A 26,930-nucleotide genomic window follows, 5' to 3' on the forward strand; every position below is an offset into this window, starting at 1 on the left:
TCACAGCCCGTTTGCTCTCAACTAAGTCATCCAGAGTTTTAGCAGACTGCATTTACACAACTAAAGAGCACCTACAGTCATTAGCGATGCACAAGTTCTCATTATTTTACCCTTTGGTGTCAGAGGAGAGAGCCACTACTGAATCCCACTCTATTCTGTGTGAGTAGTTTGTTATTCAGCGTGGTAAAGAATCACACGTGTTTCTGTATTTATCATTAGCCAGCCACACACATCTGTTAGCAGCACAATGTCGCTCCTCCTCTCACCGATATCATTACAGTTAATGCCAGCAGGTCAAAGGTCACAGAAGGTGCTGTTGCTCCCTCTAATCACTCTCTGTGCATCTGCGAGGATCAAGAGCTTCTCCTTTCATCTGCCCTTCTTTCTCATTTTAAACTGCGGCGCTGTTTGTGCATTCTCATTGATTTGTTTTGTTTGCTGTCGCCAGCTTTGCTGTTTTTGCTCGTCGACTGTTGCTACCGGTGAATGGAGTGGAAACAAGTAGACATGTGCGCGTTGTTTGTGATGCATAAACAAGAGGTTGCGAGGTTGGGAGAGTTGAGGGTTGGGGGGGTTGGGGCGGGGTGGGGGCGCGCGGGGGTCTATACCAATCAGCATCCTCCTCCACTCAGCCATGCAAATGAGGCTCTGGGTATCAGTCGCACTCTCCTGCTTCCTTAAGTGAGTGGAGCTAGAAAGCGACTGGCGGCGGCGGGTCAGATGGATCTTATCCTCTTAAATGCTAATGACATTTCTCCATTCTCTTCATTAGCGCCGTGCCATTATCAGTAATTTGTAGCCCCCCCTCCCCCCCCTTCCTTTTACGGCCCCCCACCCAGGCTCCCCTAATGAATACTCGCCATTGAGAGGTCCAAGATGGAAAGATGGGAAGAGAGAGTGAGAAGGGAGGAAGAAGAAGACGAGTGCGAAGGAAACGCTTGAGCGTCATTGTCTCAGGGCCTCAGTCACTGTGCAGCCTCTGTGAAATTGCTCATAGGTTGTGTACATAAAGAGGTGTAACATCAAAAGAGGTTTAATTTGGCACCCGCGTGCCTCGCTGTAAACTGACAGCCGCTTGAGTAATTGGATGCTCATTTAAATATCGGCAATGGCCGACAGAGATTGCACCATTATTTTTTTGTGCTCCACAAGTGCTACATCAGTCCCCTCCACCTTTCTCATTCTGTGGGTACCCATTCTCTTTCCCTCTCCCCCTGCCCATTCAGCAATCAATATTGCCCCTCATACTATGCCCATGTTGAGGGCACATGAATAAACAAATCCATGTTGTATAAAAGGTCATTTTTAAATGATTCTTTTGAAATGAAAATAAAATCCTGTGGTCGGAGGAAATGGGGGCCCCTTCAGAGAGACACAGAGCCTTGGCTTTCTGTTGATTCTCATTACGGGCACACACAATCACCGGCGCGCACACACTAATTTGATGCCCTTAGCCACCTCTCCTTAGCGAAATCAAGGCTTTAACACAAATGTTAATCAAGTATTGGCAAGGGCAGTGGGGCTAATATGCAAAAGCAGAAGACTCTCCAGGGTATGAAAGGAGGCATATGCTGGGGGTATGGCCGTTAGAAGTGACTGTTATATACAGGAAAAGTAGGTAAGAGGGAATAAGAGGAGAGGGCGGGACAGGCGCATGAGTAAGAAGTCTTTCTTTCATTCAAGACCTCCTTATTCTTTAAAGGCGAATAAACAAACTAAAATCTCAAGAATTTAATGTTCTGCAGCGTTACTGGGACTCAACGTTTGATTGCAGCATGCGCAGCAATGTTTATTTGGTAGAAAATGTTTTATTTTATTGAATATGTTAAATGACAATTGGCGCAAGACTGGCAACTCTGGGAAGCAAAATAGGCCTGAAATAATTTAGTTTCCCTTATTCGCACCTCTCATCAGTCGGTCATCGCGCTTAATGAGCCGTGTTAAATACATGCCGCTTTGACTACCGCGCATCACAGGGTAACATGATTTCTCCCTTTATGGATGTTCAAAGAACAACATAGGTGGAAGAGAGGGAGAGATGAGAGAATAAGAACAAAAGTGAGAGCACTGGATTACTAATAGAAAGGTCAGAGCTCTTCATTTAACAGCAAGCGACTCATAAACGTCCTTGCTGCAGTGTTGTCATCGACCTTTGTTTATTGTGGACTCATGGAAATGATGTAGATGAAAAAGGCAGCAGACATTTCAAAACGGATTCGCGCATTATAACTTGGCATAGCCTTGTGTCTCGTCGGCGCGGCGCGGGGCGCCTTTATGCGCCTCCGCGCGGCCGCCTTTGGCGCGAGCTTTGTCTGCCGCCGTGACCCCGGGCCTGATTCAGATTGCTCCGTTTTCATTATTCCTTTCTTCCTCGCGCTTTCCCCGCTCGCGTCCAGTCATTGGCACGTCTGCTCGGCTGATTAGCTCGGGCCCGCTGCCTTGCCTCCGCTACTTGTCCTCAGCAGAAAGCTGCTTCGTGACCATTTGCAGTCAGTTCAAGTGGTTTAGGTGTGTGTGTGTGCGTGTCTGGATACGTGCGAGTGTGAATGGCCCTGACCAGACAAAAAGGACTGAATGAGCACACCTGAATGACACTAATCAACATGGAGTGTTGATGGCCCGGTTTGACCTCAGACACACACACGCACACATATACAGTATGTGTGGCAAGAAATTACTTGCTAAGTATACAGTAGATGAATGTGTCCCTTTTTTTTTTTTCTCCCGTTCTCTCCAACCAGGTGACCGACATCGCCGACGCCATGATCCTGAAGCAGCTGTTTGAGACGCTGTTCAGAACCGGAGTGGTGGTGGTGGCCACCTCCAACAGAGCCCCTGATGGTATGAGCAACAAACGTGACTTATTGTACTTCATTTCTTACGTGTTTGAAGCCATTTCTTATTCATTTGTAGTCGATGGACGCGCAGACACTAAATGGTTTAGTGCAGGGGTCTTCAACGACCCCCAGACTGATGGAGAGATTAAGTAGGGACCCCCTACCTTCTATATGTGTGTGAATATACATTATTGTATTTCATATATATATATATATATACATACAGGTGCTGGCCAGTAAATTAGAATATCATCAAAAAGTTGAATTATTTCAGTAATTCCATTCAAAAGGTGAAACTTGTATACTGTATACTTTCCTTCCACACATAGTGATATATTTCAAGTGTTTATTCATTTTCATTTTTATTATTACAACTGACAGCTAATGAAAACACCAAATTCAGTATCTCAGAAAATTAGAATATTCTGAAAAGGCTCAATATAGAAGACACCTGGTGCCACACTAATCAGCTGATTAACTCAAAACACCTGCAAAGGCCTTTAAAAGGTTCCTCAGTCTTGTTCTGAAGGCTCCACAATCATGGGGAAGACTTCTGACTTAACAGTTGCCCAAAAGATGACCATTGACACCTTGTACAAGGAGGGCAAGACACAAAAGTTGATTGCTAAAGAAGCTGGCTGTTCGCAGAGCTCTGTGTCCAAGCACATTAACAGACAGGCGAAGGGACGGAAAAAATGTGGTAGAAAAAAGTGTACAAGCTCTAGGGATAACCGCACCCTGCAGAGAATTGTGACGACAAACCCATTCAAAAATGTGGGGGAGATCCACAAAGAGTGGACTGCAGCAGGAGTCAGCGCTTCAAGAACCACCACGAAGAGACGCATGAAAGACATGGGATTCAGCTGTCGCATTCCGTGTGTCAAGCCACTCTTGAACAAGAAACAGCGTAAGAAGCGTCTCGCCTGGGCCAAGGATAAAAAGGACTGGACTGCTGCTGAGTGGTCCAAAGTTATGTTTTCTGATGAAAGCAAATTTTGCATTTCCTTTGGAAATCAAGGACCCAGAGTCTGGAGGAAGAGCGGAGAAGCACAGAATCCACGTTGCATGAGGTCCAGTGTAAAGTTTCCACCGTCAGTGATGGTGTGGGGTGCCATGTCATCTGCCGGTGTTGGCCCACTCTGTTTCCTGAGGTCCAAGGTCAATGCAGCTGTCTACCAGGAAGTTTTAGAGCACTTCATGCTTCCTGCTGCTGACCAACTTTATGGAGATGCAGATTTCACTTTTCAACAGGACTTGGCACCTGCACACAGTGCCAAAACCACCAGTACCTGGTTCAAGGACCATGGTATCCCTGTCCTTGATTGGCCAGCAAACTCGCCTGACCTTAACCCCATAGAAAATCTATGGGGTATTGTGAAGCGGAAGATGCAATGCGCTAGACCCAACAATGCAGAGGAGCTGAAGACGACTATCAGAGCAACCTGGGCTCTCATAACACCTGAGCAGTGCCACAGACTGATCGAGTCCATGCCACGCCGCATTAATGCAGTGATTGAGGCAAAAGGAGCCCCGACTAAGTATTGAGTGCTATACATGCGCATGCTTTTCATGTTCATTCTTTTCAGTTGGCCAACATTTCTAAAAAAAACATTTTTTTCATTGGCCTTTTCAATATTCTAATTTTTTGAGATGCCAAATATGGAGTTTTCATTAGTTGTCACTTATAAATATCAAAATTAAAAGAAATAAACATTGGAAATACATCGGTCTGTGTGCATTGCATGAATATAATGTACAAATTTCACTTTTTGAATGGAATTACTGAGATAAATCAAGTTTTTGATGATATTCTAATTTACTGGCCAGCACCTGTATGTGCAACAGTAGGGAGCTGGTAATGTCTTCTGCCTTTGTGTATTCCTTTACTAAAGTATGTCGCATTCATGTTATTGAGTGTTCAAAGAATTTGTAGGGTAAAATTAGGACCTGGCATTCATTCGTGTGGGTGCACAAGATGTTGACCTGGCCTCCAAATTTACTAGATCCCAAAGTTATCAAGTATCTGTGGGATGCACTGGAACAAACCTGATCCACAGAGACCCCTCCCCTCAACCCATAGCACCCAAATGCCCAGAATAACGACATCCTGTTTCCAGACACCACAGGACGCCCTCAGAAGTTCCATGCTCTGATGAGTCACAGCCGTTTTGGAGGCACAAGAGAGACCTGCACAATATTAGGAAGGTGGTCATAATGTTATGCCTGATCGGTCTGTGTTTACAATGAAGGTTAAGCTATTAAGTGGCTTGCATAAAAGCACTCTACTGTTTTTTTTTCTCTCGGATTATTTTCTGTGTTGCGCTGAGAGTTGGAAAGAGTCCTCCTGTTGAATAACTTTTGTCCAGCAAACCTTGCTAATGTACATCAGCACCATCAAGCGTTTGAGATCATGTGACTTGTGAGGTGTTGTACCTTTGGTGTTGTTTGTGGACACATTTTGTGCGAAAGGATTTGTTTCAGTGAGCATCTGGTGAAGCTTGTACCGGTTTTTATATATTAAGCTCTTACGCAGACAATTTTGCAGTGTACGCGGTGAAACATAATCAAACCCTTCCTGCCGAAAATGGCAGCATTTGACTGAGGCGCGTTTGTCACTTACACAGTTAAATAATTTATCCGAAAGTCCCCAACGGATCAATCGAGCTTTACAGGTCCAAAGTGACTGTTTACAGCAATTAACAAGAGGAAAAGATGAGGGGCCTCTCGCCTTAACAGACGTGACACAGGCTTTAAGTGAGCTTTGATGTTGCATTTACTGCCAGCAGAGCCAGAACGGAGGAAGAATTAGCAAAGACGGTGATCAAGGTGGAGATAAATGCATGATGTGCTATCTGACGTCTTTCTTTCTCCGGTGGGGTGGGTGGTGGGGGTGGGGGGGTGCTGATGCCACAAAGCCTTGAGTGGCTACGAAGTGGATGGCAGTAAGATGGCTCTGGCAGACAAAGCCGCGCGTCTCTGATATTTACTAGCTATTAAGAACAAAGCTCCAAACCATGAAAACTTGATAGAGAGCCTACTTGGTATTAATTACTTGGTTAATGGAACACTGAAAGCCATAAGAGACAACTGGACATGAAAGGCATACGTTTTCCATCTTTATTGATGTGGAGATGCCGGTATCAAAAAGCCCTGGATGTGTTTGGAGGGGGAATTTAGATTTTTTATTTTTTTTTTGGTTCCCTTTTTTGCTCGTGTTTTTTTATTTATTTTTTTTAAGATACTGATGGAGTTTAATGCAGTCGAGGAGGGTTACGGGCATAAATGGTGTCTTCTCTTGGAGTGGACCACCCTCATTGTTGTTGATGACATGCAGTTTACATTAATGGACTTAAGTTTGCTTATTTTGATCAAGTGCAGTCGCTCGCCCAGAGTGGGGTTGGTTGCGTTTGTTCACGGCAGCCGTAGTGAAAAAATATCAGACGAAAACGAACCCCTGGCTCTCCGACGTATTTGCTTTCTCGCCGTTAGCTGAAATAATTAATTGGTTATATCATGTCTCATTTATCGGTCCGTTGCCAGTCGGGTTTAACTCCCAGACGTCAGAGCGGTATTGATCTTTTGAACGGACAGTGAATGAATAAAGCCAAAAAGTGTACGTCCCAAAATATTGAGCTCTATTCATTTAACTTCAGCGCAGGTTATTTGTCCTACTGTAGTGAGCTTAAGCCCAAACATCGACCACTTGTTTGCATTCGCAGCTGGAGGGAGCTTAAGCCTCGCTGTGTGTGTGTGTGTGTGCGTGTCTTTGTGTGTCCGTGTTTGTGTGTGAATCCCTATCTGTTTTATCTGTCTATCAGGGATGCTACTTCAGATGTAATTTGTTCCAGCCGAGCTAATTGAAACCCCTATTCAGCGAGCTGCTGTGGACATTGTCCGTGCTGAAAAGGCGACAGTCTTTTCTCTCGCCACCATTGTTTGGGAATGTAATGAATTTTATGTTGCTGCCGCTGCCGGTACAGAAATCCATTTTTCTCCCCCTGGTCCCGGTCCTTTTGTCGTGCCTCCCCACCCATCCTTCAGTTCATCAATAGCCACTTTATCTGCCAATCTGTGGCGGGGGAATGACATTATTAGGAGGCTAAACAGCATCTCTAATACAGGCCCTCCCCTCTTCTTTCAGATCTGTACAAAAACGGACTTCAGAGGGACACCTTCCTACCTTTCATCGACGTGCTGAAGGTAGAGACAAAGTCATCCCTCTCTCTTGTGTTGATAATTTATTCATTTGTTTATCACACGCGTACGCACACTCGCATGTGTCCCTCCGCATCTCTGTGTCTGTCTGTCTTTTTTTTTTTTTTTTTTTTGCAAGTTGCTCTCTAGTGGTTTGATGTTTTCTGCTTCCTGGATGCCTCGCACAGTGTCACAAAGCTGTCTTTGATCATACCAGGGCATGCTGAAAGACTCGCGGGGAAGAGTGACAGAGGCGGAGGGGGAGAGAATGGCAGGGAGGGATGGAAAGAGCGGCGTGAGTGGGTACAGGTAATGTGAATAGGAGATGGGTGGACGAGCTGAGTGACTGACCCAGACTGCTTGCATTTCAAAAGTATGGGGGTTGGAGGGGGGGGGGGCGGCGGAGGAGAAGAGGAGGAGAGAGGAGCGATGCGGCGGTTAGCATTTCTAGCGAAAAATCTACTTTGCAATTTAAGCAGGTAGCGCCATTATCCCGCCTGCATCTCAGATGATCATTGATGTGTTTGGAGTGATCGCGATCATAAATAATTGCATAACAAATTTGTTGTCATGCATTTTGCAACAGAGGAGGGCAGCATTCTTGCACCTTTTGTTGGCATTTGGTCGAAATGGTGAAGGCAAGCAGCGCCCGCGCATCAGGGTCTTATGCCACGAATTCAAAAACGGCTTGTTGAGGAGATGAAGAAGAAGAAGGCGGACAGCCGGCAGGCAGATCAGGAGCACGGTGCTCGCCCACGATGCTGCCTCCTCGAACACTAAACATATAAACTCGTATAATATGAGCTAAATCTCGTATCACATGTCAAGAGCATCAGAAACAACACTATGAAATAGAACTTTCTGGCCTCCTCTAATCAAAATTATGCAAATAGCTTAGCTTCACATTTGACTTTAGGGGCCAGCGGTCGTTTCTCTAACTTAGGTTATTATTCTATTATTACATTTTATGTAACTTAAATATATAAATATTTTTTCACCCAGAATCCTCAGATACGGCTCAGCTGAGTCACAGTCAAGCTGCTCTCTGCATGGGCCAGTTAAAACTAAAAAAATAAATAAATCCCCACTCATGCTGCTACTTGAATTTTGTTTGTTGAAGTTTTTAAATTGTCATTATTCATTACTTTCAATGGGCACGCGTGTCAACATTGTACCACCACACGATTGAGAACATTACAGGAGGACGTTGGTGCAAAAGTTTGGAGACAAGTTCACATTCAATTCCATGAGAAATTGTCTCTAAACTTTTGGTTGGAAGTGTGTACATACACTTATATAAAACAGATTCCTTAACATATCTACGTAGGTATTAAGGCAAGAATTTATAACATGAGCTGATGTATTTTCGACCAAAAAACCAGGCCATGACCAGGCTGTACAGATGATAGCAGTAGTAGTATGAATCCTGATTACCTGTGGACAAATGTCAATGTGAGAATGTGCATAAAAAAATAAAATTGCAACCCCGTTTCTTAAACCGTCTGTTTCAGGATCGTTAAACTCACTGTAAATTGAAACACGCAGGCGCAGCAAAAATGCAAACTCACTAGAACCGGGGAAGTCTCATAGTCAACCTGATCCCCACCCACTATCCCCTGCGGCACCCTTGCCCTCTCTAATCCACCCTCGTCAGGGTCCTGAATGCCTGTTGTCCCGCTCTGCCCCGTGCTGCCTCCTCTCTTTCAGGGCGCCGTGTTCCCCTTTGTGAGGCCATCTGGTTTTCGGGGTCGGAGGTTTTCTTGTGTGGGGTGGACCGCGTTCACCGCGGCGGCCCGTTCCGTGAAGTTAAGGCTCGCTTTTTAGCGAGGTCACGCTGCTAACTAGCTGACCCTTAAGAGATTGAATTAACGCTGGCGGGTCTTCCTCCTCTTCGTCTCCGATAGCGCCTGCCGTGCGTTTCTAAGGCGAGCGTGGGAGAGAATGAGGGTGTTAACACGTATGAAGCAGCCTCTGACCTCTCCTCCTTGTCACCTGAGCCCTTGTGGTAGGGGTTAATCCACCACCTCCGTCCGCCTGACTTGATGTCTTTATTTAGCTATTGACTTCTGATTAGTTGGGACCCCCTTTTTCCGCAGCACTCCATCCTCCGCAATCATCCATCTTAATTTTAGAAATAAGAAAACATTACATCATTACAAGTGTGATATTTTAAGTAGATCCGCTTGCTAATACCCGGAAAGCCTAGGACTTAATCGAAAAAAAATCCCGGATGTTTTTTACTCTTTAGTATGTTTACTATTTCTTTCATCCACACGTATCGTTGTTTGTAATTTCTTGTCCTTTTTTTAGCGTCTCTGTGGACGCAGTGAATCTGTCGAGTTGTTGAGGCTTCTTTTTTCTTTGTAGCCATGGCAAAGCTCAGAGTTCTGTAAAATACAGGGTTTTAGGACTTTTTTTTTTAATGGGCTCACTTTATTGTAACTAAGACACTCTTTCCCTCTCACAGACTGTCCTCCCTCTCCACTTTTCATCGTCCATCCTCTCTCTCCACCCCTGCATCCCCGCTCTTTTTTCTATCACTATCCTGTTCTGTTCCGCAGGCTTTACTCACCCAAGGTCAGGTCTCTGTATTTTGGTAGCAGAATAGTGACTTTATTTTCCCTCCGCTTGTTCGATTGCACACAAAGCTGCCGTGGGGAGGAAAACATGACAACAACCCTGAGGCAACTTTGAGTATCTCTGGGTTTCCTGCTGTTTTTTACCCTTCTTTTGATCCGTGCTCCTTCTCTTTTTTTTCTTTTTTTTTTACGTGTGCGTCATTGTTAATATTTGCTGTGCGGTTGGTGATGGGAGAGAGAAAAAGAAATAATATATAAATAAAAACAGGACGACGGAGAAAGAAAAATTGAGGAATGAGAGGGATGTGGTCCTCCAGCGAAGACCTTGGTGAGAAGGACCGTGTGTGAAGAGCCCGGAGCCTACTAGTTCAAATCAAATGGGTTTTGATATTTGATAACGGTCATTGTCTTCGAGGCTATTTAATGGCAGGGCAGTGCCGCTAACTGTGAGCCTCGAGGGCGAAGCTCATTTATTGCACATCAGACTCTCTCTTTATTAAAACCTGAACGATTAATAGAGGACAAATCAATTTCTTCTCCCACTTGAACATGGGGGATCAAATGCGTCGTCTTATTTTCTGCAGTTTCTGATTGATCCAGTTACCTTGGCTTGGTTCGCCTAGGTAATGGTTTGTTATGAATGTGTATCGTCAAGCACACGCACACACACACACACACGTTTCTTATATTGCACTGTATGTTTTCAGTTATAATCTGTAGGCAGTTCTTAATTTGGACAGGTTAGTCTCATAAAGAATGCAGAGGAATGACATGTACAGTAGGAAATGTGGAACTAAAGACTCATTTATAGCCTTTTGCATCAAAAATACCGGGTTGACACAGGATTTTCAGACCCGGGTCGATTCGCCTTTGGTGCGCTTTCACATCGCCAGCAGTCCCGGATCAGCAGACCTTCCATTGTGAGAGCAGTGTGCTTGTTTTTTCTTCCCTCTAATACGTCATTGCATCGGCAACGCCATCATTACATATAAATACACTACAGTACGAGGTAAACAATGGACAGCATAGTGTATTTTTTTTATTTTAATTTTATAACGCTGTCAGTTTGCTGATGACCTGAAGCAGCTTGCGGATATCATGGTCTTGCCAGTGCGCTGCCATGATCTTTTAAAAAATGTCTGCCATATAGCTGTACGAGCTGTATATAAACACAGTCGCACATGCATTCCCCGATCGGTGCAATTTCCTGAACATGACGTAGGGCTAAATTTACCTATGCGCTTCCATTAACGATCGTGTGACAACACATTTGATTTGTTTGACAATTTCTGCCCTTCAGAGATTGGTCTCTTACAGGAGTAGACCAAACTCCCATAAGAGCTGCTCACATCCCTGGAGCTTCTACAGTGACACAGTCTGACAGGCAGGTACGTTAACGTCATCGTGTAAGTTAGCAACTCGACGCGGCATTCCTGTTCACATCGAAGCCGAGCTGAACTGATAAAATCCTGCGACAGTTGCCGGGTCATTCGCCCTGGGTCGAAAACCAGGTTCGACCTTTTCACATCGCACGAAAAACCCATCCCGCAGAACCAATCTCAGCTCTAGTGGTATCACGGGGCATAAACTGGCTCTGGCTCACTCTGTAAAAACAATGCAAGTCGTCAGGTGACTTTTGTTCTTCCACTTTCTGCTCGACTTTCACCATTCACCAAAATTTCCACCGCAGATGAGTCAGTTAACCTTTCCTCCATGACTTCAATCTTTATCAATCCAAAACAATCAATCTGAAAATTTTGGAGATGAAGAAATAGCCAGAAATGCTAAAGCCGAAAAATGCTACTACCAGGCGAGCTAGTCGCAGCTCTAGCGGTTGGAACACATTTCTGGGGAGGTGCACTTCAGCTATGGTGCTAGGGCCTACGCAGGAGCTATTAGTCATTTTGTTACCATCACCTTCGTTTGAAGTACACTGGGAAACTTAACACAGCTGACTAGTATTTTTATTAGCGTGATTATGATGACGATGCACAAGTAGAAATACTTACATAGGCGTAGGCCATTAGCATAGGCTTCGACATAGGCCGTGCGTATAACCAAGCTTAGTGCAACATTCTCCAAATAAGGCATGACGGACCAGACAGCATTTCAGTCTGGAGTCAAATGTAAATAAAACGATTTAAGAAATCAACAAATCAGATTTGTAGTCGAGTGTAGAGTTTGTTGAGCTCTTATTTTTAAGTGTTTTAAAGAACACTACACATTTGCTTCCGGGCTGCTTCCAGTACAAACACAATAATAACTGATGTCAATGCTGTTTACACAGCTATACTTTCACAAATACATACACTACAGGCCAAAAGTTTCTGTTCACAATGCCTTTCTTACAAAACAGCATGTGTTATATGTATTTTGTGATTTATTCACTGCATGTTCAGACTTTTCTTTTATTGTTATGAACCCTTTTCCTCAATTTACCTTTAGGTGTACATTGATGTTACCAGACCATTGCTGAATGAATGTCAGCAAAAGAAAAGAAGGGCTTAGTTTTAGGGAAGATTTGCAAGAGTCACAAAAATAAAATTAAAAAAACAAATCACAGTTTGCATTATTCACTTTGTCTCTTTGGCTTTTGAGAGTCTACACACAAATGTCCCTTGTGGAACGAATGCCTCCTACATGCCATGCTGATGTTGAAGCCAGAGGAGGTTATTTTGAAGAAAGAAAAACTCAAATACCTGATAATTATAGCTAAAAAGTCTTCTGCTAAGTTACTCTTTAGATAATAATCATGTTTATTTTGTATACCAATAAAACTCAAATTTGATCTTGCTTCCAAACTTGTAGCCTGTCGTGTATTTACTCCCTGATTCTTCATATATCAGAATTTTCTTTTTACCTGAGTAACAAAAGCTGTGATGGTTTTTAGCGTAATTTAATCAAAAAGGTTTGCGGTGTTAATTGTTAGAAATGAAACACGCGTCCAGCACATAATCTAAATTTAGACTTCAGTCACTTACGTTCCACATGTCAGGTCAGCGGCGTGATATTACACATTATGTTGCGGTATTCTGAAATCTCTTCCCTTCTGGCGTTGAGCCCTGTTTGTTGCAACACGTGGAGCCTCTGTTGGTCAGGTGCGGGTAGCACAGCCCAACCCGGGTTTTTCGGTTTGGTTTCGGTTTTGGGCCAACGAAGCTGGAGAGGGGTTGAGGGTGGGGGGTCCAGTGGGGTCCTGGATCACAAAAGGCGGGGCCTCCGACTCAAAGGATGTTTCCCCAAGAGGAGCAGCCGAGGCAGGGGGAGGTTGTGAGAACGACCCCGCGGAACAATCCGTCGCTGGCCCAAGGCGGTCACACTTTAAGGGAATAGATCATTAGGTGTAATTAGGGTGTTCACATTGTCACGTAACCCCCCCCCCCCCCCCCCCCCCCCCCACCCACAGACAGCCCGAGAATGAATAAAATCACCAGCTACACCCCCAGCTCGCTCGCTCGCTCACACACACACACACAGCAGCTCCCCAGTAAGTGAAAACACTTTGATGTCAGAAGAGTCGTCAAGAACTTGCCAGCATAAAGGCAGTGTTTTAAGCTTTCTCCCTTTTTCTCCCCATCTCTCTCTCTCTCTCTCTCTCTCCCTGTCGACCCCTCCATCCCTGCCCCCTCCCACTTTTCTTCTGTCCCTCCACACAAGGCTGTAAGACACACATGGTTGAATGAACGACAACCTTTCCCCCCCCCTCACCTCCTCGCCCCCTCTCCCCCTCCGTCGTCTCTTTTTCAGCCTTCCCACCCTGCATTTCTTTGAGGCCCGGTCAATTCTCCGGGCCAAACAAAAAAAGCATCAAATGTTTTCTGCTGCCGGGTAATGAGGGAGTGGACCTCATCAGGGCCCAATAGTCAGCTATCCTTGGCTTTTGTTGCAGCTCAATGGCACCGCGCTCTTTGAAAAACTCAAAAGCAACTTTTTGAGGAGTAAAGGATAGAGAAAGATATGTCGCGGAGGGAGCGGGCACAGAGGGGAGCAGAGGCAGCGAGAAGAAGGAATAAAAAAAGAGGGAGAAGGCACTCCGTTTTTATGCTAAACGGTTGTCCAGAGAGAGCAGCGGACAGCTTGGACAATGACATGATTGGGGCTACATGTGTTTGGATGACTTTCTTCTAAAGGGTCCCTGATTCTCATGTCTGTCATCTCCCTCTTGTGCGTCCGGCCCCTCTTGTGTCGGGGAGCTGTCGGTGAATGCGTCCGCGCAAAGTAGTGAAAATCTTAATTTGCGCCCGCTCTGCTTTCCTGCTGCTTTTCCGCGTACCGCTGCGAGTTATTGTGCAGCAACTCGGTTCACGTTCTTGTCCTATACTTGGACTCTGGACTCACCATGTGCAATAATTTCCTGCTGTGCAATACCCCATATTTAACCAGAACATGTTCACTTTTTTTTCTTTAATTTTTCTTTAAGTAGGAGCTGCTGCTGTAACGAATGTAATTTCTCCTCGGGATCAATAAAGTAATTCTTATTCTGAGTCCACGACTACATATATGGTCAGTTTTTACTTTCGCTAGTATGAAACACTGATACTGTGACTTGATGCATGATGATAATGATAATGAAACCTCAGGCGGCAATTAAGAATTATTTTCTTGACCAATTTGACCTTCCATATTTTTTTAATTAATAATTGAGCCCTTTACTTATATATATATATGTATATATATATATATATATATATATATACTTTCCAAAATGATTCATAAAGCTGCAAATCATCACATTTGAGAAACTTTAATTCACTGATTAAAATAAATGTATAAATATGCAAAAAAAAAGATTTACCCCAAAAAAAACAGAATTTCTGTTTTAAAATTATAAATATTTAAATTATAAATATATTTCCAACAAAAATGTGTAATTTTCAGTGGAAACAAGTAACCGGTTGAGTTCACTGCACCTGACGGAAACCGTGCACCTAGTCAGTGTATTGCAGCTGTGCAGCAGATTATACTGAATGTATGATTTTAAGATGAGACTGAAAGTTGCAAAGTAGACTGACTAGGATTGGAGTGGTGGTGGTGGTGGTGGTGGTGGTTGGGGGGGGCCGCAAGACCACAATGTGTAGGCGGATGAAATCTTGGAGGAGTGAGAACTTGACAATCCCCTCAAGATGGATAATCAAGTAATGACCCGCAAGGCCTCAGCCTCATCTGATTATAAATAACCAATGGAATCATCACCGCTGATTGTGTTTCCATTCCTCCTTCTTCCCTCTCTCTTATTTGCCCCTCGCGTCTCCGTCAAGGAACGCCGTCAGCCGTCTCCGCCGAAGGCAGGGACGCTCCGTGAAGGGAGGGAGTAGAAGGTGGCAGGAGAAAAGACAAACCGAGAATGTAATGATGTGGCGGCAATAGTGACAAGTTTTTTTTTTCTCCCCCTTTTTTTTTTTTTTTCCTTCTTGGAGGGACTATTTACCCGTTGGTGGGGTCACAGTAGGTTGATGAAATGACACCTCCCTTTTGTGTGTGAGGGAGGGCGAGTTTGTCAGGTTGTTATTAAGCCTGATTCAGCCAATTGGCTCAGAGTGGGAACCCCGTTTGTGTGAGCGGACACGGAGATAAAAAGTTGACAGCGGAGAAGAATAGAGTATTTCCGTCCCCTTGCTTTGTGATGATTACTAATTATCCTGCAGCTTAAGGGGGCCAGTGGCAGAAATTCACTGATTTCATAATTTACCGGAGCTGTCGTTGAATACTCAGTCAGCTGGTGATGGCTCGGATGGGATGATATGCAATTCCTCTCTTTTCTTTGATAGAATAGTGGAGATGATGATTATAGTTTGCGCTGTACTCCCTGACATGAATCCTGTTGACGTTTTACACTATCTGGAAAAGTTTGAACTCTGCATCGCGGGTTCAGCCGTGCCAGAACACACTTGAATAGTTGCAGAACAATAGATCGGCTCAATAAACCATGAAGACGTGACACAAATCTCAGAGCTGTCAGACAATCATACGATGCCTGCTGCCTTCTGGTTTGCCCCCGTCATTTAATTAGTTCTTTATTTATTTACTCTTTGTCCTTTTTTTCCTCTCTTTTAATTTATAGTGAGAAGGAAGCAACGACACAAAGCTGCTGTCGTCCACTTTTAATATTGCAGATACGCACTGAAGATGTGTGTCTCACCACAAGCTACATATGCAGCTGTAATCTTAATGTTTGCTTCACTTTTCTGGATTATCAACAATAATAGAATTAAAATGAAAATGAGAGACAGATTTTGCCTAATTATATTAAAATGTTTTCTTGTCGTCCTATGAAAAGACCAAATCAATGACGTATACTTAGAAGCCATATATCTCCGTTGTTAAAGAAACAAACAAACAAGCAAAAAGTTAAAAATTGACTAAAAGCCGTATTCTGTGCATAAAAGATCGACGAAGCCACTGGATCTGAAAAGTGAAACAAAATAGGTGCAGTACCACTAATGATCACTAGGTGCTGACTGTATTAAAAAAAAAATGAAATAAATTCTCAGTGTACTGTGGATTTTAAAATACTTCCATAATGAAGTAGATGTACTTGTCAAGTAGTTCTTGACAAGCCATCCTCAGGTTCTCAGTCAGGTTCACCCCTCGCTCCACCCCAGCTCCTCAATCTCGTCCAAATACTGACCGCAAAGAATTGCGACCCCAGACGCTGCATTCAGGACTTCAAAAAATGAATCCTTATACTAATGGGGGACTTGTCTATTTCTGAAGTTCCATCTTTAAATGTGATCATTGCTAACAAGTCATTAATGGAGAAGGGCGCCGTGGATTTATTTGCATCAGTTGAAAATGATCCCTATTAAATCAGCAGCATACTATGTACTTACATCGTCACTAGGGACCATTGAATTGGTAATGCGTGAACCATTGAATGTAATGCGTTCCTGATAGCCCTTTTTTTCCCATGGAAAATAACAGAAATTAAGAATATACAGTTGCACACCACATCTTTCAAAAAAAATGTAACTAAAAATATATATATTATTTGAATTAAGATTAAATTAAGTACGGTCTTCATTAACAAGACCACCAGATTAAACTGAAATTAATAACTATCAAACACACTTTGTGTCCATTTGTACAGGAATACTGCAACACCATTTGTCTAGACGGCGGGATTGACTACAGGAAGCTTGACCACCCTGCAGCAGGGAAACTCTACTACCTGTAAGACACACACACACACACACACACTCTCACACTCTCACTGATTCAACCATTTTCCTCTCTGTGTACAGTCCGGCTCGGCTCAGAGGCTGTAAAGAGGTTTGGTAAAGAGTCGACATTAACTGCACGCACAGCATGCACACGCTGGGAAATGTTTGTGCACCTCATGTGGTTTGATTTTTTTTTTTTTTTTTTAAAGGACAGAAAGAGAAGGCAAACAGATGGATAAATGGGAGAGAAGCAGCCCAGGAGGTTTATAAAGACCTACATTACCTTGAGAGATCCATGAAAAGAATGAATGAGGAATCAATAGAATATGAGAAAATGGCAGAGCTTTAAAAGCTAGTTGTCTATTTTGCTCATTACTTATACGCTGTTGGGAACACACACACACACACACGGACAGACAAACAAGTGCTTTCGTCCTTTCACTGTATGTAAATAGAGCGCATCACACCCTTTTACCCGGAGTTAAAACACAAGCACACATACAGACACAAACACACACACTTCACAATCTCATTTTGACGTGCATTCACAGGCTAATGCTCGTATTTAGAGCCTAACATCCTGTTTTTTACTGATGGAGTGAAAAGCTAAGTACCCTCCTCCCTTGCTCTCCTTGCTGCCACCGTTTGATGTGGCCACTTCAGCATTATTAATTTCATATCCTATTATTTCTTCTCTGTCTCGTTGCCTCTGTGTGTGTGTTTGTGTGTGTCGTGCAGCACCGGGGAGCCTGGTGCAGAGGCCTCCTTGGATGCACTGTTTGAGGAGCTGGCATTAAGACAGAGGAGTGGTAAGTTAAAGGCAGACAAGGAGACATCGATATTACACATACCCGGTGGTTTTAGCGTACAATAGTTTGAGCTGGCAAGTAGCATTACCCAGTAAAGTAATACAAAATTAGTTTTACATTTTCAAGATTAAGTACACTTTTAATGAGCTTATTTGTGCAGTGTATGTGTTCTATGATTGATTTTCTTATGCACATTTTGCAAAATTCAAGAGCTATATATACTTTATTTTCTGAAATTCGAAGATATCTCATTGAAAGATCGTCGCGGACTTGGACTTTTAGTGCTCACCTTGGTAGCGATCAATAATCATGTCATTCAGTTCAATGATGGTTTTATTAGTTCTGGTACACCTATGGAGCACTGTGGTCCAAAGGAATAAGACTTTGACTATGCATGTGATCCTGGAAAAAAGATAAATCATCATGTCATCAATCATGTTGTGTGATATTATAATTTTACAGAAAAATCTAAAAATATATATAAACATATAACCAATATATATAAAAATATTGATTGGTTGTCATTGATGGCGTTTAGTTCCAGTTTTAGACATACTTGAAATGGGTCTGCAGTCCGCTGGTTAGGTTTATCGATTTTCAAAATGCAAAGTGAGCAAACAAATGAGAAATCTAAGTCACACCAATATTTGGTGGTACTTGCACATGGTCAGGGATTTTGTAGGATGGTAGACGCAGTGGTCGGCTGAGAAAAAAAAACGCATTAAGCTTATTTCCCTTCCAAACTGGAAGATGTCCGGCAGAACCATCAGCCAAACCAGTAGGACCCAGGTACACCCATATGCTTTCCAGAGAAGTCTGGCCCGAAGTGGTCTTCGTGAAAGAGTTGCAGCCAAAAATCCAAACCACTGAACTACGCACGAAAGCAGAGGAACTGGGTGGCATAAAAATGGCAGCTAGTGCTCCGGACTGATGAGTCAAAATTTTAAATATTTGGCTGCAGCAGAAGGCAGTTTGTTCACCGAAGGGCTGGAGAGCGCTACAATAATGAATGTCTGCGGGCAACAGTGAAGCATGGTGGAGCAAATGGAGTTGGATATTTGGTGTCTTCAGTGCTGAGAAATGCAGGCAGATGCTTATCCATCATGTAGTACCATCAGGGAGGCGTATGATTGGTCCCTAATTTAAGAATGACAATGACCCCATGCATACAGCCAATGTCATTAAGAACTATCTTCAGCGTAAAGAAGAACAAGAAGTCCTTGAAGTGATGGCGTGGTCCCCACAGAGCCCTAATCTCAGCATTAAGGAGTGTGTCTGGGATTACATGAAGAGACAGAAGGATTTGAGGAAGCCTACATCCACAGAAGATCTGTAGTTAGTTCTCCAAGATGTTTGGAACAACCTACGAGCCGAGTTCCTTCAAAAAATGTAAGTGGACCTAGAAGAATCGATGAAGACAAAGGGCCGTCACACCAAATATTGATTTGATTTAGATTTCTCTTCTGCTCATTCACTGCATTTTGTTAATTGATGAAAATAATCTATTAACACTTCCATTTTTGTAAGCATTCTTAGTTCTTTTGCACGGTATTTTCTAGTTTGATGCTTTCAAGTTGAACCATTTATGTGCTCTTGCAACGCCATACATTCCTCCGTAGATTTGTTTCAATGCACTGATCCAACTTTATTATACAGTGAATCTGCATGATGTGAGGATTGCTGTTTGTGTGTGTTGTGTTTCCATAGTTACAGGCCCTCGGGTCCTCTCTGTGCTGGGGAGAGACGTGACTCTAAGAAAGACCTGTGGCTCCATCGCTGACTGTACTTTTGATGAGCTGTGTGGAAGAGTGAGTGTTGCTTAGATTACGTCCCTTGTTTCGCTGAAGTTGTGTAAAAGAACTGTTGCACAGTAACAATTATCTTCCTTTGTCTGTGTAGAACTTAAAAGAGTTTACGAAGTGCAAGGCGACAAATAAATAAAGCCATTTGCTTTGAGCTGTTGCTTCGACGGAGCGCTGTTATTATACACTTTTAGTTACAGTAGACAGTTGGATATTGTAGAGTGGCTGAACTCAAACCCAGTTATCCTCCTGTTCTCTTTTTGACTCACATACGGCGCCCTCTCGCACACACAAAATCCACTCACCGCTAATTGTGACTGCTCAAATCTATGCTCTTCCTCCCTCCTCTGTAGACTTATTGTCCAAGCCTTTAAACCTCCACCTTGGTCCTATTCTCTGCTCAATGTCAAAAAGCAAGTCCATTGACAAATTTGTGATTAGTCGAGCCCCCCGTGCCTCGCATATAAAGCCGCTTGGTACCGTATTCTGCTGTGCGGAGCCTCAACCCTGGTGGACAGCGGTGAATTTTAGAAGGCATCTGAGCTTCAAGGCTTCCTCTGACATTTGTTGGCATGTCCTCATTAATTTGGAGAGCAATCAAAGTGAATGGCAAAGAACCAAGGGCAGGGACACGGTCTGAAATAGGCAAATTCACATTGCCCGTGTGCTTGGGAAGCAGGTGTGTGTGTGTGTGTGTGTGTGTGTGTGTAGCACTGAAACCGTCTGCACTCTGCTCGGCGATGCGCTGACGGTGTAGAGGTTTCGAGTCAGACTTTGTGTGTCTTGCTCATTTGTTCTGCAGCCCATGGGCGCCAGCGACTACCTGGAGATGGCGCAGCTCTTCGACACCGTGTTCATCCGCCACATTCCCATTCTGACTCTGAGTCTGAAGGACCAGGCCAGACGCTTCACCACCCTCATAGACAACTTCTATGACAACAAGGTATTCAGATTGTAAAAAAAAACATCACTACTTCTGACTTCTGTTTCTGTTTCTACATTTATTTATCACTACTTATGAATTCAGCGTCAGCACATCTGTAAATGTGATTTCATACAAGAACAAGAAGCAAGTCTTTCTCTGTAACGGCCTTTACTGCATCGCTCAACTAAAAAAGAAACATTATTTCTTTTCAGGGCACATGCAAAACATTAGAATTAGCCCTAGATTAATGAACCCCTTGTCTTCAGTCATGTCCTATAGCTGCCCTTCTCTGCTTCCCCTTTCAAGTCTTTCAGGTTTCTACACGCATCTTCTTCTTCTGCTCAAACCTAAGTCCTGAACTAAGTGGTCCTGCCTGACTCCCTGCAGCTCTAAATATTTCATCCTCTTAGCTCATGAGGTGCCTGCGCTCCCTCTTCCACGGGGAACTTGATGAAGAGGTGAACTTGGTAGTCGCGGACCAGAGCACTCTGTGTATTATATGATGAAGATGCTGTGGTTACTCAAAGCGGCGTGTCGAGGGCAGCGCTCATGCTCCAGTCGCCTGCCTGGAGAAAAGGGGCGTTGACGAGCCTCGAAGCCTATCGAACGTTTATCTGTCCTCGACACATCCGCCACCTTCATGGCTTTATGGTGGATTTGGACTAGAGAAGCTGACCTTGTTCGAAATGCTCGACAACAGCGTTGCCGTCTGCTAACGGTCTTTTCCCACATCACACTCCTTCTCGTAGTCAAAGATGATGGATGTAATCAGCAGCTCCCCACTCAGAAAAAGTCAAACATTTTGGGATAGTCTCCAGATATGTGGGTGAGTTGCTCTGTCCCTTCTGCTGGCTGCTGGTGAGGAAATGTTACACGCCTCCAGCGCCTACGTCTTCCTCTGTCACAACTCGCACTTGTTGACGCCAGGCAAGCCCTCTGAGAGTTGCTTGTTTTTTTTTAGTCTGATTGTCAGAGAGCAGAGGTTTCATTCTCCGCACAAGTAACGAGAACTTCAAGATGAAATTTTTAAAATGCCTCCATCGCGTTGGCTCACTTCCTATACACTGTAATCTTGTCAACAAATGACTTATTCACGTCAAAGAGGAAATCTGCATCATTAAAACGCGCATTTAAGTCATCACAAACCCCTCAGATTGAAATATTAATCATTTTATGCAGGCTGTAAATGAAATAAAATCAATCCCTGCAAGAAGACATTTTAGTAGTAAATGCAATTAACAGACTCGACATCCATCTTTCTTTCCAGGTGAGGGTGGTCCTTCTGGCGTCGGCTTCTCTGGACCGACTGTTTGTCCACACCGGAGGAGATGATGAGAGAGACCGGCAGCTGCTTGATGACCTGGGCCTCAGCGGGGTAAGATCTCACCGGCGTTATTCATCTTGTTTTATCGCATGTTGATAACTTTTGTTTGTGGTGTTAATTGGGAGTAGGTGTGTTCAGCCAAAGCAAACACACATTTTAAGCTTGTTACGTGCTCATCGAGAAGCAAGAAATTTGTTCTTGTTCCCTGGGCTGCGAGAAGAAGAAGAAAAAAAATTGTAATTTTGACCCCTGGGGAAGTCCTCATAGGCCCCGCCCACTGCAGTATACGTCACACGCTAAGCATTGTGGGGGATGCGGGAAACAGATGATGAGAGGCGAATTAGTGATGAACGGATCGGTAACGAAATATCAATACTTCCGATACCAGGGTCCTTTGCACAAAACCAGGATTAAGCCGGGATATGTTGGTTATCCTGGATGAACTTATCCATGATCTGGTTGCACCAAAGAAGCATAGGGGAAAGTGGGATATGTTTTGACATAAGTTACCATGGGGATTTATCCTGTGGAGCTAGCCTGCTCCAGACCAGGCTAAGTTCCAGGATCTATTTAATCTCATCCCTTATCTCAGTCAGCAGTCACCACAAATGGAAACCAATATTTATTCCACTGCCCACTGCACATTCAACTAGACCCACTGTCATTATTTAAACATTTGTCATCATTAATTGCAATCATTTTAGATGATTTTGCAATCAGTAGATAGTTTAGTTTCCCATAGACTATATATAAAATACACATCCCACAGAAATATAAATACACATCAGTGAGTAACATGATGTTCCTTTACTGAATAAGGATAAATCAAAGCAAGTAAACTATCAGCTCCTTTCAAAACTGAAGTCACACGGTGCTCTACAAGATAGAAAGCACAGAATTAAAGTATATTATACAAAACACAAATAAATGCAGGACAGATCCATACTTAAATGAACAGACGAATGGCAGGCCTGCATACACAGTATACAGCACTATAGGCCAAAACAATATAAAATAACACAAATTCCTTTGCCATTACAGACCCAATTTAACTGAACTTTAAAGCATGTGTCTCTGCCATTGCAGGCTGTATTCAACTTAAATGTGCAGAATGCAGTTCAACTGAAATAATTAAGACATATTGACATTCTGGGGACCCTCTCCCTCCCCAGGCAGGCCACATAGTGGAGGACAGCACAGGCCACAGTGATGTCACATGTCCTGTCTGGTATCTGTGTCTATGGCTCACACGGTGGCCGCTAGCTTTTCCGCATTAACCACACCCACTTCCAGTTTCTGACCAACCCTAGAATAGCAACCGGACACCACATGAGAAAAAAAGTTTTGCGTGGTTCATTGTGTGGAGAACAAGCTAGCCACGACTAAAAAAAAAACAAAACATAATTTTGTTCTGGCAGTCCGAGGAGCAAGGAAAAAACGAGCACGTAAAAGCCTTTATCTGTGATATTGTAGTTTTTTTTTTTTTTCTTTCAGGAAACTTTTTTTTTTAGGGTTTTTAATGTATTAGCTGCTAACCCTGCCGATGGCTTTTCTCCTCAGGAGGCAGCAGAGCGTCTCTCTCTGTTCACGGCCGAGGAGGAGATCTTTGCCTTCCAGAGGACCGTCTCTAGGCTGATGGAGATGCAGACAGAGGCCTACTGGGTGGAGGGAGACCGCAGTTACAGCAAGATACATGCAGACACCTAGCATATGCTAAAGAAACTTCTCGCATGGCAGAAATAGAAAAGATCTGTTTTGTGAAAGGAAGCCACGGTAAACCGTTCTGAGGGAATAAGCTGCGGCTTTTATTCGCAGCAAATGCATCACCAAGCGCAGCACCTGTTTTGCCTTTAGGTCTGACTACTCGTTACCATGCTAGTGTGCTTTTCCAGTTTGGTCCTTTTCTGAGAGGTGTGCTCTCTCCCCCTTGTGGGCTATTTATTTAAAAGAACACTCCATAACATGTCTAAAGCACAAGGAAAACCGGTGCTCACTTCACAGAGGGGAGGAAGCAAAGTGTCACTCAGTGCAGCTTTTTACTGCCCTCTAGTGGTTAAGATGGGAAACATGTTAAATGTTGTCAAACATTCTGTTTTTATGGAATAATACCAGTTTCTGCACGTATTTAAATTGAACCTCGGTGGCATAAAATGTGGCACATGATGGTTCAACTGCAGGTCTGTGTATTTGTGGGTAAATGGCATGCACCACTGCGGGCAGCAAAATATTTCCATAACACTGTTCAGTTGTCATTTTAAGATGCAGTGTCTTAATGATATGTAGCTCGAATCTTTATTTTGAAAAGTACGCACAAAACAAAAGATTCAATATTGTACAGAATTTAGCCCTGTTGTTGCAAAATGAATGAGTTTCTTCTATGTGCAAAGATGGACATTTTTGTGGTGTTTTTACACATTTTTCTTTTTGAAGGTTGTTTTTATGCAACAGGACAAAGCAGAAATAAGAATAAAATTAACAAATGCTTTAGCCATGCAGTGATATTTCATTATTTGAAAATCTCTATTGTGCGCGGTAGTAGGGTGTTTCATGACTGTCGGTCCAAATCAAGCACAGCAAAGGTGTAATACCATTTTTTTTGTATATTCATAATAATTACGAATGGACTAACTTTCAGTTGACAAATTCCTTTCTGGTTTTTCTTCAATATTTTATTTGCACTTGAAGCACAGTTTAAAATTTACGCTCTCTGCTCTGTAACTTCCTCCCGTTCGCCTGTAGGTGGCAGCAAAGGGCAACCATTTGCCTCATGTTTATTATTGCGTCCATCTAAGGATGAGGTCATCCTAGTGCACCATTCCAGCCGGGACCAGCCCGCTCACTGTATCTTAACCGAGTGCATCATATAAGATACTGCATTCGCACTGAGTGTTCAACCAGCCGGTATCAGTGGAACAAAATGTACAAAAACACAGAGTGAATGTGTAACCTGTGATATATGGTTCAAGTGTGTGTGGGGGTGTGCGGAAAGGACACAGGCCTGCATCATTAAGAAGTGTTTGAGTGGGTAGCAGGGCTGGGATCCACTGCACCACAATTTTCAATTAAAGAAAAATCAATCGGGTCGAGGCCCCCTAATCCAATCAGAGCGTTACTCCGTTAGGGGCAAACATCAGACACAAACAGAGATGGCCGCCATGCTTTGTGATTGTCTTAATTGGATGATTCACGCTGGCTTAGAGGAGTTGTTGTCGTCCTCATCCTTTCTGGACCACTGTTGGATACCCCATGCTGACCGAAAAGGATCACCTTTTATTCCTTTCGTATTCCTTTAAGGAACTTGGGAATACATCCATGTGGGTTTAATGTATATTTTAAAAGACGGTAGTAAGACTTTGACGTCAATTAATTCTTTCTAACACAACTGTCCGGCTGGTTAATTAGGTGAGTCAGGTCTTCATTGGATTACACAAGACAGACGTTACATTAAGTGGCTTCTGAAATGCGCTACAAGTTGTTTGTTTGGACATGTCCTGAGTAGAAAAGGGTGTAACAGTACATGTGATATAGGATTGTATGGGAATGCTCTGGCTGGTGGTCTTGTCGTGGCCTTCAAAAGGGACATATAGAGTGAGACTGCCTTATCTTGGTGTGAAATAAACTGGCCCAGAGCCAGAGATACCATAGCAGGGAACTAAATGTACTTGTTACTCTGAAAAATGATATTAGCCTGCTATTTTTACATGTGTCGGAGCATGTCTGCGAACAGATGGAAATTTAGATCGCGCTCCGCATTTTGTCTGTTCAAGTGGGCGCAGCTGTCGATGCAGATGAGATAAGTGAAACCGTCGCTGTGGGAAAACTGGAACACCGAAATCACATATAGGAGCAGAGTCAGCACTAAATACCTCACAGAAAGCCCGTTTGCCGTTCTTCCTAAATGATTTGACTCACTTGCTCGTTGTTTCAAATGAAACCAAACAAATGCCACATTATGCCAAGCTGCAAAATATGAAATCTGCTCCATATCACTCTTGAAATTGTCTTTTTAGGCGCACAAAACATTCACTTCTTTCAGACATTCTGAAGATGCAGCACGACATAAAGTCATTTTGAGGTAGAAAAACAAAAAACATCTCAGTCTGAGCAAGAGTTTTCCTGCATGTGAAGTTTCTCTGCATACAGACGCACCCAGACGTCCTCACCTCCCGCTGTGCATCCACTGTGCAGTTGACTCTATAGTTCTCTGCAGGAGCCAAACTGCTGCATCAGGTATTCTCTTTGAAGTGAAGGGAACAAAAAAAAAACATCACACAATGCGTGTACATGTACAGCGATTATCTCTTGTAATCCTGTACAGTAAAAAAAAAAAAAAATACTCCAGACTGGTTATATGTATGTCGGTGAGCAGCACAGCATTACAGCAGAGTTCATCCTTTAGCACAAAGCTAATATATAATATGCAGCCACTGACTTTAGCAATGTGTGCGCTTAATAGCATCACCGGCTATAACTGCAGACGGACAAATCGCAGAAACACTGAAGCGTAATAAGCATAATAAATCCCTGCAGTCACATTTAAGTGATGTTATGTTATAGTCGTGAACGCGCATTCCTGCACAGAAATCCACGGGCACGCGCAGCTTGCACGCCAGACCAGTCAGACCCTCGGTGGAACAAAGAAGACGAGGCTGTTTTGATCCAGTGAAGATGGAGGAGGAGGAGGAGGAGGAGGAGGAGGAGGGAGGGAGGTCCAGAGCATCACTTACAGGATGGAGGACCAGCTAGGATGTCTCCTCTGGTCTGTGGCTAATAAACAGGGTGACGTAATTCTGGACTTGGAGAAGGGGGGCGTGGCCTGGGCGCCGTGACAGGAGTGATTGACAACCTGGTTCCCTCATTAAAGGTACAATCAGCCACTGAACTTGGAGCACTGGATAGTCTTTTTTTTAAAAAATAGTGCTTTGAAAAGTCTTAAACTATGAAAATGAATTTAATCTTTTTTATAATATTACATCAGAAAGTGTCTATTTTCATATGATTTTACGTTTCATACCCTATGGAACGAGTCTGTGAGATGACAGTGTGATGAATTAAACACAGATGAAGTGGTTCCATTTAATAAATATGAATATAAATCTCCTCATTTCAACTCTAATAAACCATCAAATGCTGTTGTCAGTTGATGGGATGTTGAATTAATGCACAACATATTTAGCAGCAGTAGCTATTTTGACAATTAATCAACTGTTTAAGTCTTTTTTTCAACAAATATAGACTGTAAATCAGACCGTTTTTACACCAAATTAAATGACCTAGTTAACTTATTGTATGTTGGATTT

At 43.3% G+C, this 26,930-nt stretch overlaps 1 protein-coding gene across 2 annotated transcripts in view; it reads left to right on the top strand.

Annotated features, from left to right (window-relative positions):
* Positions 1–24,117, top strand: part of afg1lb (AFG1 like ATPase b) — a 29,659-nt gene extending 5,542 nt beyond the window's left edge. For both annotated transcript variants that reach the window (XM_047574490.1, XM_047574491.1), the window contains exons 6-13: positions 2,742–2,841; positions 6,979–7,037; positions 16,698–16,780; positions 17,509–17,579; positions 19,287–19,387; positions 20,184–20,324; positions 21,574–21,681; positions 23,191–24,117. In XM_047574490.1, coding sequence (XP_047430446.1) covers positions 2,742–2,841; positions 6,979–7,037; positions 16,698–16,780; positions 17,509–17,579; positions 19,287–19,387; positions 20,184–20,324; positions 21,574–21,681; positions 23,191–23,337 — 810 coding nt within the window. In that variant the 3' untranslated portion in view covers positions 23,338–24,117. The remainder of the gene's footprint in view (positions 1–2,741; positions 2,842–6,978; positions 7,038–16,697; positions 16,781–17,508; positions 17,580–19,286; positions 19,388–20,183; positions 20,325–21,573; positions 21,682–23,190) is intronic.
* Positions 24,118–26,930: the final 2,813 nt, after the last annotated feature.

The sequence above is a fragment of the Mugil cephalus genome, chromosome 21, assembly GCF_022458985.1.
Source record: "Mugil cephalus isolate CIBA_MC_2020 chromosome 21, CIBA_Mcephalus_1.1, whole genome shotgun sequence".
Lineage (NCBI taxonomy): Eukaryota > Metazoa > Chordata > Actinopteri > Mugiliformes > Mugilidae > Mugil > Mugil cephalus.